At 41.5% G+C, this 17,464-nt stretch overlaps 1 protein-coding gene across 1 annotated transcript in view; it reads left to right on the top strand.

The window, feature by feature from the left end:
• Positions 1 to 5,045: 5,045 nt before the first annotated feature.
• The window catches only part of LOC307268448 (protein bicaudal D homolog 1-like), a gene marked incomplete at both ends in the record, with an annotated part of 85,011 nt that continues 72,592 nt past the window's right edge, over positions 5,046 to 17,464 (top strand). The window contains one exon of the mRNA XM_080051079.1: positions 5,046 to 5,267. Coding sequence (XP_079907205.1) covers positions 5,046 to 5,267 — 222 coding nt within the window. The remainder of the gene's footprint in view (positions 5,268 to 17,464) is intronic.

The raw sequence follows: 17,464 nt of genomic DNA on the forward strand, positions 1-17,464 counted from the left end.
GGCTGTACTCGCTGGTTCTGATTTTCCTATGCTTTGACCCCCAGACACAAGCTGGCTCTAAGGGTCCTGTGTTCTGACCCCCAGACTGTGTTCTAATCTAACTGGTTCTATCTTTCATTTGAATCTTATTAAAACCTTTTGAATTATAATATGTTGTATTTGATTTTGTTCAGTTAGTGTTTAGAAAATTTGCTTTGCTTAATTGACCAAACCCCATAATTCTTTTACTAGTCCCGTCCGACATTAGTTCTGGAATGTGTGGCTAGCTTTCAGGATTCTAACTGTTACAATATGTGTTGTTATGGTAGTTTCAGAGTGGAAAAAGTAAGTGGATCAGTTTAACCCCAGCTGGTTCACTTTACCCCCTTGATTTTTCTGGTCTGTCTCAGTTTACCCCACAGCTGGGGTAAAGTGAGCCACATGACAACTTTTTTTAAAACAATCATATTTTCACTGCCCTTTGTCTTGAAAAAATTCTGCTAATGCCGATTTCTAGGAAACATCCTGAATTAATGGGAAATGTGTAAATTTGAATGTTAAATAATTTTAGCTTGCTTAGAGGGGAGCAAATGTAAAAAGTGGCTCAGATTACCCCGTTCTCCCCTATAGCTGAATGGCTATTATGACAGTTTTGCCAAATATTACAGTGAAAAAATGATCAACCCTAGCTTTAACTTGAAGGGAAGCTTAGAAATGACAATCCTCATATTAGTAGGGCTATCCATTTCTTCAATGTACTCCATGCTGTTGACTGTATTGCAGCAACCGGTGAGGAACACTGCAAACTCAGTGAGGGCTTCTCCATCATCTGGCCTAATTGCAGGCCATTTCAGTGCTGTTTCGATGTAGGCAGAGGCGATAGTATACTCATTACCAAAGTGTTTGTTCAAAAGCTTCTTTGCTTCTACATAGCCTCTGTCAGGATGCATATGTGAACAGCTGCACACTAGGATCTTTGGTCTGCCACGGGTGAACTGCTGAAGGAAATGCAGCCTATCCCTGTTGCTGTCTGTTCTGTCCTCGATCCCATGCTCAAACGCTTTCATGAAAAAACCAAACTCCAAGGGATCTCCATCGAAAACTGGGATATCCATCCGTGGGAGAGTGGACACTTTTTGTTGCTTCACCAAATGCTCTGTAATCTTATTTTGTTGCTGCATGACGCTCAGCAAATCTTGAATATTGCTTGACCTGCTCTGGTCTGTGTTGGGCTGGTAGCTGACATTAGCATTTGGTTGATGGAGCCTGCTACTTTTTTGTGCGTCAATTGGAGTCCTTGTTCCCTGTGCCACATCTGGTGCACTCATTACATGAGAATCTCCACAGTCTGACTGCACGGCTCTGAAGCCGCCCTCACTACCCTGCCTAACAGCATTATGGTTGGCAGCCATACCGTCTTTAGGTTCAGCAGAAGTGTTACAAGGTGGCCCGTCTACAGTAAGCACTTCCAGTTTTGCATTTGCTTCAGCGATGGCTGTTCTCAACTCAAATTCCTAAGCAGAGCCTCTTCTCTCTCAAATTGCTGCAACTGCTTTAGTGATTCTGCACGTGCTAACAGTGCTGCCCGTTCAGCTTCTACTTTAAGCCTGGTAGAAGATGCTGTAGAAGACACAACCGAAACAGATTGACTTGCTTGCTTCCTCCTGCTTGATGTTACTGAGACACTGTCTTCAGGCTGGATTTCAGCATCAACTCTCTTGGCGTCATCATCTTGATGTTTAACTCTTTCCAGCCAACTTTCAACTTTCTCCACAAAATTCTTTAAGTCAATGGCTTTTGGCTCATACCACTGTGTCTGATCATGAAGAACCTCTTCCTCATTCAAATAGTTTTTAACTGCCTCATTTGCGTCACAGAACTCCATGTACATGTCTGTGAAAGCAGCTGCTATTGTCACACTCACTCTTTTACAATTGCCATCATCCTCCATTAGAGCATCAAGTTCCTTCCTCTTTTTAGTAAGATTGGTCAACTTAGCTTTCCTTGTTCCTTTAAGCTGTTTGAGCTTCTCTTCAAACGCTTTAACAGTTGGCTTTGATACCCTCTTAGCTTCAGTCGGCTCCATATTAACTGCTTTGCCACAAACTCTTCAATGCAATTAATCCTTATGATTTAGGTTGCTCCAATAGCTCCACAATCACTACGCTGACATGTCCACAGAGTATATTCCTTCTTCTAGCAAGCACATGCGCTCCGTTAAATACAAGTGATGCTTACGTTCCATATGTTATGCCGTCCAAAAGTCCGTGGGAAGTCCGTTACGCTGCATTGAATCCCGTATTGTATCCCAGCCGCACGCACCAAATCCTCCTTGTGCGTCGTGGTTAGCTTGATAATCCTTTTTCTTGCGGAGCAATTTTCTGACTTATGTAGTGGCATCCTAGCCTGGTCCTACCAGACCATCGTACTTCATTTAATTTGTACAGAAGGTCTGGAAGTGCTGTAATTGGCAAACGTTTACTCACTTGGAGGCGGGTGTCTGTTGAAGTTTAAAACTATTGGATCTACCCAGTGCCACTCTGGATCTGCCAACCAATCGCATAACGTTTGGGGCTTGACGTTATATTATGCATCGGCTTCCGAGCCACTCCCTCTGTGCGCTGATTGGACCGGCAGAAATCTGACCGCTGAAAACCTAAGAATATACACACCCAGACTGACTACTGCAGGGAAAATGAAATTTGAGCGAAAGTAGGCAGGTGGGCGGAGCCAGGCTAGTGGCAACCTGTTTGCCACTCTTGAAGGACGTAGGATTCTGTACTCGTGCTTTCTCGTAAGGCAATAAAACTCAAAAGAAAATCCAAGGCCGATGTAAAATGAAAAGGTAGTGGATTTATTCTCAAAAATAGTCGACAATGAACAAAAAATATACGTTAGGCTACGGTCAGAAAAGTGTAGCTCCCGTCCTGCTCCGATACTTCAATAACAATGCCGATATGCCGACAGGTGCCCACATGGCTAATTTACAACAGTTTTACAACACTAAGCTACGCTTTACGACAGTAACACCTTGTGGTAACAAGACAAAAATATGAGCATACTAAAACCTTATCTATTGGTTAGACCTCAATATACAACAAAATATAAGCTATGATTAATTATTATTAATTAAAGCAAAATATATTATTAACATAAGCCTTATCCTCTCCATGGCTCTCAGTGTTGTTAAAAGAAAGGGTAAAACAATGAAACATGCCCCTGTCCCAACTTTTTGGAAACGTGTTGCAATTGTTTATTAGTGTATATTTACAAAAAAACATATCAGTCTCCCTGTATAGAACTATAAGCTCCATGTGTTTGGTTTGTTTGGGTCCTTTTTGTCCATAATCTTCAGGTGGTTGTAAATGTCCCAATATTCATCTTGTGCTGTAGCCTAATTTAATCTATGTAGGGGAGAACGGGGTAAGTAGGCACACTTTTTACTCTACTGAGAATTGCTCATCACCTAAACATCTTTCGATAGTCATTCCTACATTACATTGAAGCTTAAAGTGTTGGCTTGAAATGTGTACCCCTCACTTTTTCTATCTTATTGTAATAAAGAAGAAATTAATCATCAAAGACACCCTAACACATTGTGACAATCAACCCCATCAAGGGGTCGGTTGTCATACACTATGGGGTTGTTTGTCACAATGTTATCTTAATGGGAGTAATCTTGAAAAGAAGGAAAGAAAGTAGAACTAAATTTGAAAATGCAATTGCATTGTCAAGTTGACAAATAGGCCTATATAACTTACTGTAGCCTTGGCAGCTGGTCTAGTTTGGGATGCACTGGGTTGTTTTGATTTTGTTGCCCTTTTTTCCTTTGCATGCTAGCTGCCTTTTCCTGCTCTATTCTTTCCTTCTCTGGGGTGTCAGTGAGGATACAGCTTGACAATGTCTTTCGTTATTGGGTTCCTTTTCTGGCTGTAGCCTTTGGATAACTTGTGACGACCAACCCCAACTTGAATTTTTTGCTAGCATCAATGCCAACAACCATCTGACAACTAATTAGCTTGCTAACCACAATCTAAACTATAGTTTACCCTTCACACTTTTTATGGGTAACAAGTGTTTTGTTATAAACCCATTCTGTAAAAGCCTAGAAGAAAAATACTAAGGAGCTAAATATTTTCAATTTGACATGAAAAACACAAACAGTCCTCTCACCTCAAATTCAGCAGTCTAACTCCAAGGAAGACTATGTAGGTGACCTCTTATCCCAATTCTGGATATTTACATACCAAAATTTCACAGACAGCGCCTTCTGGTTCCGAGATATAACGATTGTGACAACCAACCCATTACCCCGTTCTCCCCTACTGGGGTTGATATGCATCACTCATCACAGACTATGAAATCGTACATCAAAATGTAGCGGATTGTCATGTTTATGATTAAGAAATAACATAGGCTCTATATCTAACACAGTTTTATTATTTGTTTAGTCCACAAAGCACTTTTTTACTATGGCTATAAAACTGGAATGTTACCCTCACCTAAGTTCACATGCCTTTCTGTAGGCCAGCTATCTCTTTCTATAGGCTACTTGTTGTAATGCATAGGCCTACTAATAGTAAAAGAAAAAGAAAAATAACGTCATGACACACCGACCAAAACATTCTCTCGTCATCATCAGTGTGACCTGCAGATGGCGCATCCAGACTTTGTGCGTTTCTTTAGACATGCAGAGCCTCATGATGTGAGGGTGCAGCAGGATGACAGAGAACGGCAATGTGCCTTGCTTCTCGGCTGCGGGCAGAGATGGCGTCCTGATGCCGGTGAATAAGCAGAAAAACATAGCAGAGGGAGGGGGAAGCGGAAGAAGACAAGCTGCATCATTTAGAGCATCACATGGCACAAGATGAATTTCTCTGGTCATGATGTAAGCGCACTTGGGATTTTTATATTCATGTTTAGGTTTATTGTTCTTTCTTTCTTGTTTATGAGATTTGAAGCGGCGTGGTAATTCCTCGGTGGGGGTTTGTGTCCACTCCAACTGGCGGGGCTCTCTGCTCATCCGACGCAGGGAGGAGAGGTTCAGAGGGAGGGACAGAGGGGCGATGGCTGCCGGTGGAGCAGCAGGATGCGGGGATACGGTGGAACAGTGCCGGGCCGAGGTGGAGCGCCTGACCCGGGAGCTGGCCGAGGCCAACCGAGAGAAGATCCGGGCTGCGGAGTGCGGGCTGGTGGTCCTGGAGGAGAACCAGAGTCTGAAGCAGCAGTACGCCGAACTGGAGACCGAGCAGGAGGCGCTGAGGCTGGAGTTGGAACAGCTGCAAGAGGTGGGCTGAGCAGGGTTATGGTTCCTTACTCCAAAAAGTAACGCTATTAGCAATGGGAGGGTTGCTAATATTGATGTTAATTATCACCTGCTGGACATCTAACAATAGACACACCCAGCTCATAACATGATAGGGTTTTGAAATCTTTTTTATTGATTTATTTAGGCTACTTATACATCGCTTATTATTATTATTATTATTATTATTATTATTATTATTATTATTATTATTATTATTATTATTATTATTATTATTTGACTATGTTCAGACATTGTTCTACAGTGTTATGTTTTTAAATGAATATTCTTTTTAATAGCATTCAGGGGACCTTTGAGAATTAGTAAAATAAGATACCAAGAATAAGATAAGATACTGTGATGTATTCCACTAAATTGAAATAACAAGATGCCAGTCTTCATTTTGACAAGAGTATATGACATAGGCCAGGTCAAACCCTAACCCTACCAATGACACATTTCTTTATCACTTCCACAACTCGCTGTTGTAAATGTATTATTTCCCTTTGGTTACACCTGTAAAACTTAAGGCAACTTTGTTTTGTCATTTAGAATGGATTCCTAAATCTCACAAGTGTGTTTGTCACGTTATCCATGACTCATTTCAAGCAATTCCAGTTCCTCAGAGAGTGTCTATTACCTTAGTAAGCTCAGCTGCTTTAAAAACTACAGGAGGAAGAGGTTCCCTTTCCCTCAGCAATGGATTAATAAATTGTTCACAACAGGCGTATTGCATTTGTATCCCTACATGAAAGTTTGTCTGAGTCACTGACTTGTGATGACAAGATGCCATGTGTTCACCTTTATTATTTACCTGATGTTATACCAAGTGGCATATTCCAAAATAAATTGACTGATTCACACATCATACAGAAAAATAATGAACATTAGCATTCTTTTAAATGGTAAATGGACTTGTCTTATATAGCGCTTTCTAGCCAATTTTCTCAGCCCCAAAGCGCTTTACATTTCTTACCACATTCACCCATTCACACACACACTCATACACCGATGGCGGTAGCTGCCATGCAAGGCGCTCTCTGAACCATCGGGAGCAATTTGGGGTTCAGTGTCTTGCTCAGGGACACTTCGACATGTGGCGGGGAGACGGGGGATCGAACCTCCGACCCTGCACACCAGAGGCAAACTCCCTACCTACTTTGCCACTGCCGCCCGTGTTAAGACATGTCACCAATACTCACTCTACTTTTAGCTCTGGTTTGGTCTCCTCCAAAATATGTCTCTTTAGCCTCTAAATGCTCCACTTTGTAGGTACATCTGGTAGGGCTAACATCTCAGATAGTCTCGCTTCTGGAACCTTACTCCTGAATAGGGGTTGGACTCTTTTCTTCTCTGGAGTCAGGAGGGTGTGGAGATATACTATAGCCCCTGGCTGAGGGCCACTACATTGGAGCTTACAGCATGACACTCGAGCGAAGAGAAAGGATCACCATGAGTTCGGTCAGGGGATGGGGATAAACTCTGGACAGACCTGCTAAGTCAAAGTAGTATGGGCCAACTGGGCACGTGTGACTTCACTAGTAGGATACGGCTACACAGACCCCACACCCTCATCCATGTTGTTTGTATGCCTATACCTATACCACCAGAGCATTGTCATAGGTTTTCATCATTGATTTTGAATGGTTTTGGAGTGCAAAGAGAAATAATACGGCCCCCTGATGAGGTATAGGTTGGATGAGAAACAAGTAATGTGTTCTCAATATCTACTGGGGCCTGTTTCAGGTAGCTGGTTTTGAGGCAACCCAGAGTTTGTTCGCTCTGAGTTAGTGGAAACTCTTGGTTTTCCGTTTCAGGAAGCAGTTACTGCGGCAACATACGCCGTGGGTCTAACCCTGGTCTAACCTGCTGGATAGGTGATTTGACCTACTCTGAGTTTGTTTTCACTTTACGCTGCAGCTCCGACTGAAGAAAGAGTGTCACTGTCACAACGCGACCCTGTACAGTTTGAAGCAAAATCACTCCATAGAAATCTCCATCGGAATGTTTTTATCATTTCCTGATGATTTTACGTTTGACCGATCATTTATCTGATCAGTAGCGTTGTTCTCAGCCCTCGTTCGTTCATATAGGCGGCCACCTTACACATTGTGAACATACTCTACATTCAGATTAATAAACCTATTTGATTGTAGGCCTATGTATCTCATTATTTATTTTTTTATTAACAGGAGTTTTTTAACGTCTGTGCCACTGAACAGATTTCTGTCTGGTTGAAATGTAATTCTGCGGCTGCACGCGATCATTACTGTTCACTTGCGTGATCACAAAGTCACAGACGAGCCTCGTTAAATAGCCTAATATGAATATAGAAATGATATAATAATTTAAACAGTGATCACTAGAGGACAAGACCTAATGTGTCTGACGTTAATGTCTTTCACTCCCCATTTAAAAGAAGCGACAATCTGTTTACTGCACAGTATTAGGCTATAGCTTGCCTACATAATACAGCGAATATAAAACACTGTCAGCAACGCTGTGCAGCGCCAGCTTAAGACTTTTGCTGCTGCTGATATGCGTAACTTAATTCTTAAAATAGATTGCTTCTCATACGGAAGCAATGATGCTCTTGACAAAAAATGTTTGCCCCATTTTTTTCGGAATTGCAGAGGTGATTAGATCATAGTTATGAGACAATATCCCCGTTAATTCTTCTCCATACCATAAACTCATTCATTAATATTTCTAACTCTAGTGGGAGGAGCGGAGAAGTTTTCTTTTAATTTCTTTTTTGAGAAGTGGGAGGATCAAGCATTTGTTTCTCCTGTTTCCATGGTGAATCATGTTATCATCGATCCATTGACGATGGCTTTTACGCACGCGCTCAACCCAGAGTGAACACGCTCAGAGTTTATTGACCCAACGCTGATCCACTGTTCTGAAACCGATAACCGTGAACCTGCGTGAACCTTTTGGCACTGTGCGGGAGATGCTCCCCTCTCCTTCATCTGATCGCTGAACACATTCAGCATTTTTACGCGTCCTCTCGATCAAAATGTAATATATTGTTCCGGGCTCCCGATCAAACGACAACTTATCGTCCTAACAATGGCGACAACAACACTTTCCCATAATATGAAGCTGACTGAAAAAGAAAAGGCACAGTGCTTCCTGCAATTGGGTCGGATCGAGTCCGGACAAATTCACACCACAAACGAACTGCAGCAGAGTGCGTTTGGAAACGCACCGAGACTACCTCTTCAGCTGGGTCTCGGAGCGCTTGTTTGGTCCGCCCCCGAGTGCGATTGCTGTATTCACACCTGCCTGAAAGATGCGCACCGAAGGCGGAAGTGCACCTGAGTTCCTTTCAACCGAACTAAACACGGCATGTGTGAATACACCCTAAGGGCTGAGCGAGGTCTGTTCAGTCTAAAGCCAGAGTTTTCAGTATCACGAAAGGTGGCTCTCTTTCTACCTGGCTAGATCACCGTGGTAACAGGCTGCACGGCTAACCTGCTCAGACCAGTTTTTGTTCCAGAGTTTGAGCTTAAATTAGGCTCTTAGAGCCATAGACGGATTATGAGATAATGGGCCCCTGGGCACAGACTCTTAAAGGGCCCCCCACTCGTCTCTATCCAGTCAGGTACATTGACTTTTCCACACAGATACAAACAATTAATGGGAAAAACATATTAAGGAAGTCAGTGTTTCCCACAGGATTTTGGGATACTGTTGGAGGGACCCTGTACCTTGGTGGGTGGTCCCCCCAGATTTTGTTTTACCTTTTTAAAGTATAATGCATCAATCTGGTAGCCTGGAAATCCAGACCCTGATATCTTGAACGATAGAGGGTCTGGCAACGATCAATAGTAATTTCCAACTCAAGGGGCGGCTCCTACTCGTGCATTTCAAATGCCACTGCACGCAGTTGGATAGCACTACAACCAATCAGAGCGATGCACAAGGCGACGTAAGCCCCTTTCGTTTAGCTAACAGCTGTTAAACTGTTAAATTAAACGTTTGCCGTTGTCGGTCGGCAAAATAGAACATTCCACTTACTTGCTAATGAAAGATTTGAGTGCCGACATCCAAATCGTTAAGGGTCGAGGCCAAAGCAGTCTCAAACTCACACAACATATCCGCAGCCATCTCTGATGTTTACTATCACGGCTTCGACGTCGCATGCACGTCACTGTCGTCATCCGGTTACGTCCTCCCCAGAGTACCATATAAGGGGCTCTGGCGCGCCCGCCAGATTTCTGGCTTTCTTGATAAAGCTTCAACGGAGTGTGTCCAGACCAACACGCGCAGCAAATTGAATTTGCCAGCGCCTAGTGGCAGGTCTGGGAATGCCAGGCTATCAATCTGGTGCACTTTGAAAGGAAATTTTTGAGGCTACATTATTTTACAGATTTTTCTTAAACAAGCAGCACTCTTTACTCTGCAACTGTAAAAACAGTATAGTAGATTTGTCTGCAGACCCATGTTCTATGATGGAGGGGCCCATTTCAACAGATTCAGGGTGGATAGCTACTTTTTATGAACCATTTAGAATTCACTCATAGAAAGCTTATTTCTGTATGTGTGAGGGCCCCTCATGAAACCCTTTAGACAGAGCTACTAATGCTGTTGTTTTTAACCTGCTTTTGTATTTCTCCCCTTCTAGTTGAGGGGCCCATGATGATTTCTATCTTGTTCAATTTTAATGAGTATCCTTATATTTAGGCTATTCCTTTTTGGACCCTGTTATTGACATCAGTGACTGAGTTCTTTGACTATGCAAAATAAAAAGTTACTATCAGTATCTCTGGCTAAGGGCCCCCCTGAGCCCTTGGGCCCCTGGGCCTGTGCCCGTGCAGGAATCCACCCCTGCTTAGAGCGCTGCCCTTTAAGGAAACTACACCTTTTGAAATCCCGCGGACCTGACTATATTGTCTGAGCGATACATTCTCACTGAGTAAACTAGTTAAATCAGTAAACTTATTGATCAAACGAAGCCGTCACATTAGGCTTAGAGCAGAGTGAACTGTCACATCGCGCTGCGGCTTTTTGCCACATACAGTTATTGATGCAGAAAATGTTAAATAGCCTAGGCCTACTGTATGCAGCGCCACTCTATGCTCTCACCTCAAATGATTTTACCTGGCGATCTACACACACTGGCTCTTAATGAAGCGTTCTATAAAATCACTGGTTGCAGCATTATTTCACTGTAGGCTTCTTTCTTTTCATCAGTAGCGATTACAGTTGGGACGTGACAGGTGACAGCTGTCACAGTTCGGACATGGCTGCAGACTCGCAGGTTAAGCTTCTCACAGTAGATTCATATTTGTCTGGAAAATACAGACTACAGGTTTTGTATCTAGGCTATTTATTTTATTGGTATTTATAAGATGCAAATAAAGGGCTATTATTAGCCTAAATCAAAATCAAAATTGTATTAATTTTGATGTGGCCCAAAACTGAAGTGATTTTCCACATATGCTATTCTTTAGGGGACAGTGTCAGACTTAAATCACATTCTTAAGTGTAGGACTATCAATTAGGCTAAATGGTGTACTGTTTCAATCCGAGTTCAACCTTTAATTGCTTTATAATGTCACGTTACACACTGCGAGAACGATCTGTAAAATAAATGAATCAATTCAGTAGCCCAATGTTCTGACAGCATTCCACTCTCTCCTTATTTGCAGTAGGCCTAAGAGTTTTTTTTCGGCTCTCTGTTTTCTGCTGTTCTGTGATAATTCCATAATTCAGACTGACAAACTCTTCCTCTTGAGTGAATTTAGCGACGCGCTTTTTTTACTTTTTTTACTCAGCTGCTCGCAATCAGTCCGTTTGTGTAAAGTTAGCGGCACACGATCAGTCCATTTTGTGCGGAAGCAGATTCAAATGATTTTGATTTGATTTATTTATTTGCACACACTCAACACACTCAACAAATACATTAACACATGTAAAGATTAAAAGAGTATGTGCTGGAGAGGTCAGAAACCCGAATGGGCTTATCGAGTGACCTCTCCAGGTTACATATAAAAAAATATATATATAAAAAAAATATATATATATAAAAAGAAAACAATTACCAAAACCAAGCAAACAAAACAAAAACAAAAAACATCAAGACCCACAAACAATCACAAACAAATAAACTGCATCTAAATAAAAAGAAAAGAAAAATCAAAAGAAAAAGAAACAACAAACAAAAATAAGACAATCATTCAATAGCCACTCGACTGCACTATCCCTCCAACAATTGTTCTTTTAACTTCTTCCTGTATACAGGCAAAGAGGATGAGCTGAACACCAGGTGCGAATAGCGATTCCATAGCGAAACACCTCTGCACTTCACAAAGTTCTGTCCTCTGGTGGTATGAGAAAAAGGAACGTGCAGCATGTCTCTTTGTCTGGTTAACATAGAGTGAGATTTCACATTGCTCGGGAAATATAATTGGAACTGTTCTGGTAGGGTATGACCTTGAAATTTGACTTTATAGACAAAAATACACGTTTGCAAGATATTTATATTCTAAACGGTTAGTATTTTAAGTTTAAAGAATAAAGGAAAGGATGGATCTCTGGGCTTTGAATTTGTAGCTGATCTAATGAATCGTTTTTGAATTATGTGGAGTTTTTGTAAATGTGTGGGATAGGTACTAGCGCATACAATATTACAATAACTGAGATATGGATAAACTAGGCTATAATATAATGTTAATAAACAGGATCTATCTAGAAATTGGCTGATTTTTCTGATGATTCCCACTGATTTTGAGATTTTTTGGACACATATTCAGTTTGTTCTTTCCAACACCATTTTTCATCGACAATTACCCCCAAGAAACGAGTAGAACAAACTCTTTTGACGAAATTGCCTTCAATGGCAAGCTTGGCTTCATTTATATCATAATTTTTCCTTCCAGAAAAAACCATGACATTTTTTTTTTTTATATTTAATGGTAGTTTGATCAATTTAAACCATTTTGAGTAGGCAAGAAGTCCATTATTAGCTTCATCAATGAGGGTCTTAAAGTGTTTGTGAGAAAGAATTAGATTGGTGTCATCTGCAAATAAAATTGGAAATAAGGAGCTCGGTACAGAAGCAAGATCGTTAAAGCGGCAACGAGTAACATTTAAATATCTTTTAAACAGCCTCATGTTTCCTCTCATAATCATAAATTACCTTTAACAGCAAACGAGACCATCAGTGCAAAGAAAGACGTTTTTATATACAATCATATGAAAAAGTTTGGGAACCCCTCTCAGCCGGCATTATAATTGACTCTGCTTTCACAAAAAAAATATAAAAGTGGTATGTCTTTAATTTACCAGGAACAGCTAAGTACTGGGATGTTTTCCAAACAAAGATTTTTTGAAAAGCAGTATTTGGTTGTATAAAATAAAATAAAATGTGAAAAACTGGCTGTGCAAAAATATGGGTACCCTTGTGGTTTTGTTGATTTTAATGCCTGTAACAGCATGTAAAACTGATGAATTTAAACACAAAGTTGGTTGGATTATGTTGTTAAGCCTTGAACCTCATAGAAATGTCTGTTTAATCATGATAAAAGGTATTTTAGGTGCCTAAATGCAAGTTGCACTTCTCTTTGACTCTCTGCTGAAGTGAGACAGAATGGGATCATCAAAACTGCTCCCAAAATATCTTAAAAACAAAGATTATTCATTATCATGGTTTAGGGGAAGGCTACAAGAAGCTTTCCCAAAGGTTTCAATTGTCAATTTCTACTGTAAGGAACGTTGTCAGGGAATGGAAGGACACAGGCACAGTTGCAGTTAAACCCAGGTCTAGCAGACCAAGAAAAGTACAAGAGCGGCATATGCGGCGGATTGTGAGAATGGTTGCACACAACCCAAAGATCACCTCCAAAGACCTGCAAGAACATCTGGCTGCAGATTGTGTATCTGTACATGGTTCAACAAATCAGTGCAATTTGCACCAAAACATCTGTATGGCCAGGTGATGAGAAGGAAGCCCTTTCTGCGCCCACGCCACAGATACAGTTGCATGGAGTATGCAAAAGCTCATTTAGACAAGCCAGATTCATATTGGAAGAAAATGCTTTGGACTGATGAGACAAAAATTAAGTTATTTGGTCTTTATAAAAAGCAGATGTTTTGGTGCAAATTGCGCTGAATTGTTGAACGATGTACAGATACACAATCTGCAGCCAGATGTTCTTGCAGGTCTTTGGAGGTGATCTGTGGGTTGTGTGCAACCATTCTCACAATCATCCACCTATGCCGCTCCTGTTTTTTTCTTGGTCTGCCATGCCTGGGTTTAACTGCCACTGTGCCTGTGTCCTTCCATTTCCTGACAACGTTCCCTACAGTCGAAATTGACAATTGAAACCTTTGGGAAAGCTTCTTGTAGCCTTCCCCTAAACCATGACAATGAACAATCTTTGTTTTTCAGATCTTTTTGGAGCTGTTTTGATGATCCCATTCTGTCTCACTTCAGCAGAGAGTCAAAGAGAAGTGCAACTTGCATTTAGGCACCTAAAATACATTTTCTCATGATTAAACAGACATTTCTATGCGGTTCAAGGCTTAACAACATAATCCAACCAACTTTGTGTTTAAATTCATCAGTTTTACATGCCGTTACAGGCATTAAAATCAACAAAACCACAAGGTTACCCATATTTTTGCACAGCCAATTTTTAAAATTTAATTTTATTTCATACAACCAAATACTGCTTTTCAAAAAATCTTTGTTTGGAAAACATCCCAGTACTTAGCTGTTCCTGGTAAATTAAAGACATACCACTTTTATATTTTTTTTGTGAAAGCAGAGTCAATTATAATGCCGGCTGAGAGGGGTTCCCAAACTTTTTCATATGACTGTAGTTTTTATTACTGCATTTGATCTGGTCGTACACCCAGTCCGATTTTCGGTTCACGCGTGCATGCTCTATGGTCACATATCCGCATTGGTCGCTGATTTCAGTGTGGCGCAGCAACGTGAATTGAGAAGCCTATGGCTCCAGGTGAGGGAAGGGGAGCGGGAGCCTTGTTTGAGACAGTTGTTTGTAGTCATAATGACTGATAACGGGGCTGAACCATCAAAGAAAAAAAAGAAAATGCAATGAAGAAAAGCTCAAAGGGAGAGTGATAGGCGGGCGGGAGGGCGTTGCCAAGCAACGTATACACAATTTCACGGAGCGAACCTAGACTGCAGTGTTTACTCCTAAATGAATGAGCGGTAGCCTACTAAAACAAAGTTTACTTTGTCTCACCAGCATCATCAGATGACCATTATTCATCTGAAATAGTCATTATTTACAACAACATAAACACATTACCTCATCGTGATCCATAGACTACTAACTAACTGCCATCTCACGGACACGGACTCGTTCAGCTACGTGAGAGGTGACAATGCATCAACTCATTGCAATCAGGTGTGTGTTTAGCACTTACTGGCATTAGTTGATGCTGTGTCACTAACCACTCTCTGGAAGCCGAAAAGAGTCCGGTGCCCTCACACTTTCAACACACGGACACGCACCAAATTGCTTCCTGATTATTTTAATCTTGCTCTCCCCGCACGAGCTAGAAAACAGCTGGCGTCGTAAAAATACTACCGCTTTTGTTCAAAGGTGTCGCCAACGTGCCGACTTACTCGTAGTAGCTTTAATATAAATCAAAAATAAAAGTGGACCAAGAATAGAACCTTGTGCCACTCCACAAGATAATACTGCTCTTTCAGAATCATAGTTGTTCACATGGACAAATTGCTGTCTGCCAACAATATAACTTTTTAGCAAGTTGAAGACATTTCCTTGCAGACCATATCTAGACAGTTTGGACAGTAATATATTATGGTCTACTGCAGGGGTCCCCAAACTTTTTCCAGTGAGGGCCACATAACTTTTCCCTTCTCTGATGGGGGGCCAGGGTCAGTTTCTAACAGAAAAAGTGTGACAATCGCAGGGGTCCCTAAATGTAATCATTTATTGTTTTCCAGAAAACATGCTGACACTCCAGCGCACCACACATATCCAAATATTAATAACCCTTTCTGAGATCAAATAACCCTCTCTGGGTTCTTCACAGAATAACATAACGCAGAAAATATATAGGCTAATAACACTATTTATGAAATCAATAAAAATCAAATAACCCTCTCTGGGTTCTTCACAGAAAGAAAGTTATGCTGTGCCGTGCACAATCCTAGGTAAAAGTTCAACTTCACTTGTCAGAGCAGAATCTCAAATGTCTCTCAAAGCTCTTGTGTTCTTTCCTTATAATCCAGTTTTGTAGGTTCCATAGGCTAGCCCAGTAGACACCACTGTAGGCTCTCTCTCATCAACTTCCCTCTGAAAACCACAATGCAAAAGGGGTAGGATTAAATAAGAGTATACTTCTTCCTGCTCCTTTTCAGGCATATCTCAGCAATACAGATAATTAAAAAAAAAAAAAAAAATTTGTGAAAACATAATTTGTTTATTGTATTTCCATGCTTTTCATTTTGTTTTGTATGTTTGATATGTCTGAAATAAATTGAATCAAATCAAATCAAGCAGGCTAAGAAACCGAACTAAGTGATACAGCACCTACACAGCACAATACATTTCAATACCAGTATGGTTGTGGAGATGGATTTTATCCCAATAGATTTTATTATGATTATATTTGTTCATACTCAGAATGACTAATTTAAGTCAGCAAAGTGAGTACTGTATGTTCATCAGTGTGAATTGTGGGCCTGCATCTGGCTGGTGAGAAGTTGAATGTCCGGTTCCATTCTAGTCACAGCCAGTCTCAAACACTGATGCAAATGTTCATCTGTCAATCTTGATCTCGTTGGAGTTTTCAGGAGTTTCATGCGTGAAAAGGTTTGCTCGCAGATATACGTGCTGCCAAAAAGTGTGGACATCTTCATTGCGTGTTTTTTTATGTTAGGGTAGGTGTCATTTGGGAGGGCGGCATAGAAGTCAATGAGACTGTTGGGCTTGAATGCGTCTTTCAGAACATCACAGTTCTGTAACTCGGCCAGCTCAAACTGATAAGAAGGCTGGGCTTCATCGATGTCGGCAACAAAAGGGTTCTGAAAAAGACGGATTTCTTTTGCATGAACATGTAGTTCACGGAATCGTACACCGAACTCCGCCTTCAGCATTTCCAGTGCTTCCACACACTTTTCACCTGGGAACGCGACAGCTGGCTTCTCTGCAGAAAACCTTTGGGTAGCAGGGAGATGGGTGAAGTTGTGCTTTTTCACTTGTTCCAAAACCAGCGCTAGTTTCACCTCAAATGCTTTTATGTGGGAATACATGTCGCAAATGAGTTTCCCCTTCCCTTGTAGCTGCAAGTTAAGGCCGTTCAGCATCTCTGTCACGTCTGTTAAAAATGTGAGGTGCCATTTCCATGCTGGGTCGATCAGCTCTGGGACCGTTTTGCCTTTTGACAGAAGAAATGCGTTAATTTCAGGTAGCAGCTCGTAAAAACGCCTCAAAACTTTGCCGCGGCTCAACCATCGGATCTCTGTGTAGTACAGCACATCTCCGTACGCAGACTCCAGTTCAGACAGGAATTGTTGGAACTGCCTGTGTTTAAGTCCATTTGCTCTGATGAAGTTTATGCACGATACCACAACCTTCATGACAGAATCCCACTTTAACACTTTGCAGCACAGCGCTTGCTGGTGAATTAGGCAGTGTACTTGTAGCGGGGCGGTGAGACCCCGTTCTTCCATCTCCCGGTTCATGCGTCCTATTAAACCCCGAGACGCGCCCACCATACTAGGGGCCCCGTCAGTCGTGATGCTGGCAAGCTTTGCCCAATCCAGATCCAACTGTTGCATGGTTTGACATACTTTGTTGAAAATATCCTCCCCAGTCGTAGTGCCTTTCATGCTTTGTAGGGCTGCCAGCTCCTCGCACATCTCAAAGTTTGCGGTAACTCCACGAATAAAAATAAGAAGCTCCGCGGTGTCCTTCACGTCCGTGCTCTCATCCAGTGCTAATGAAAAAAAGTCAAAATCTTTAGTCTTCTGCTGCAGCTGGGCATACACATTACCCCCAATTTCTTCAACGCGTCTGGTAATTGTACTTAACGACAGACTCACGGCATTAAAGACATCTTTCTTCTCGGGACAGACCTCCTCCACGACAACATTCAAACATTTCTTGACAAACTCTCCTTCAGTGAAAGGTTTACCGCAGCTTGCTATCAGCTGAGCAACACGGAAGC

This window comes from Ammodytes marinus (assembly GCF_949987685.1).
Source record: "Ammodytes marinus genome assembly, chromosome: 22".
In the NCBI taxonomy this organism is placed as follows: Eukaryota; Metazoa; Chordata; class Actinopteri; order Uranoscopiformes; family Ammodytidae; genus Ammodytes; species Ammodytes marinus.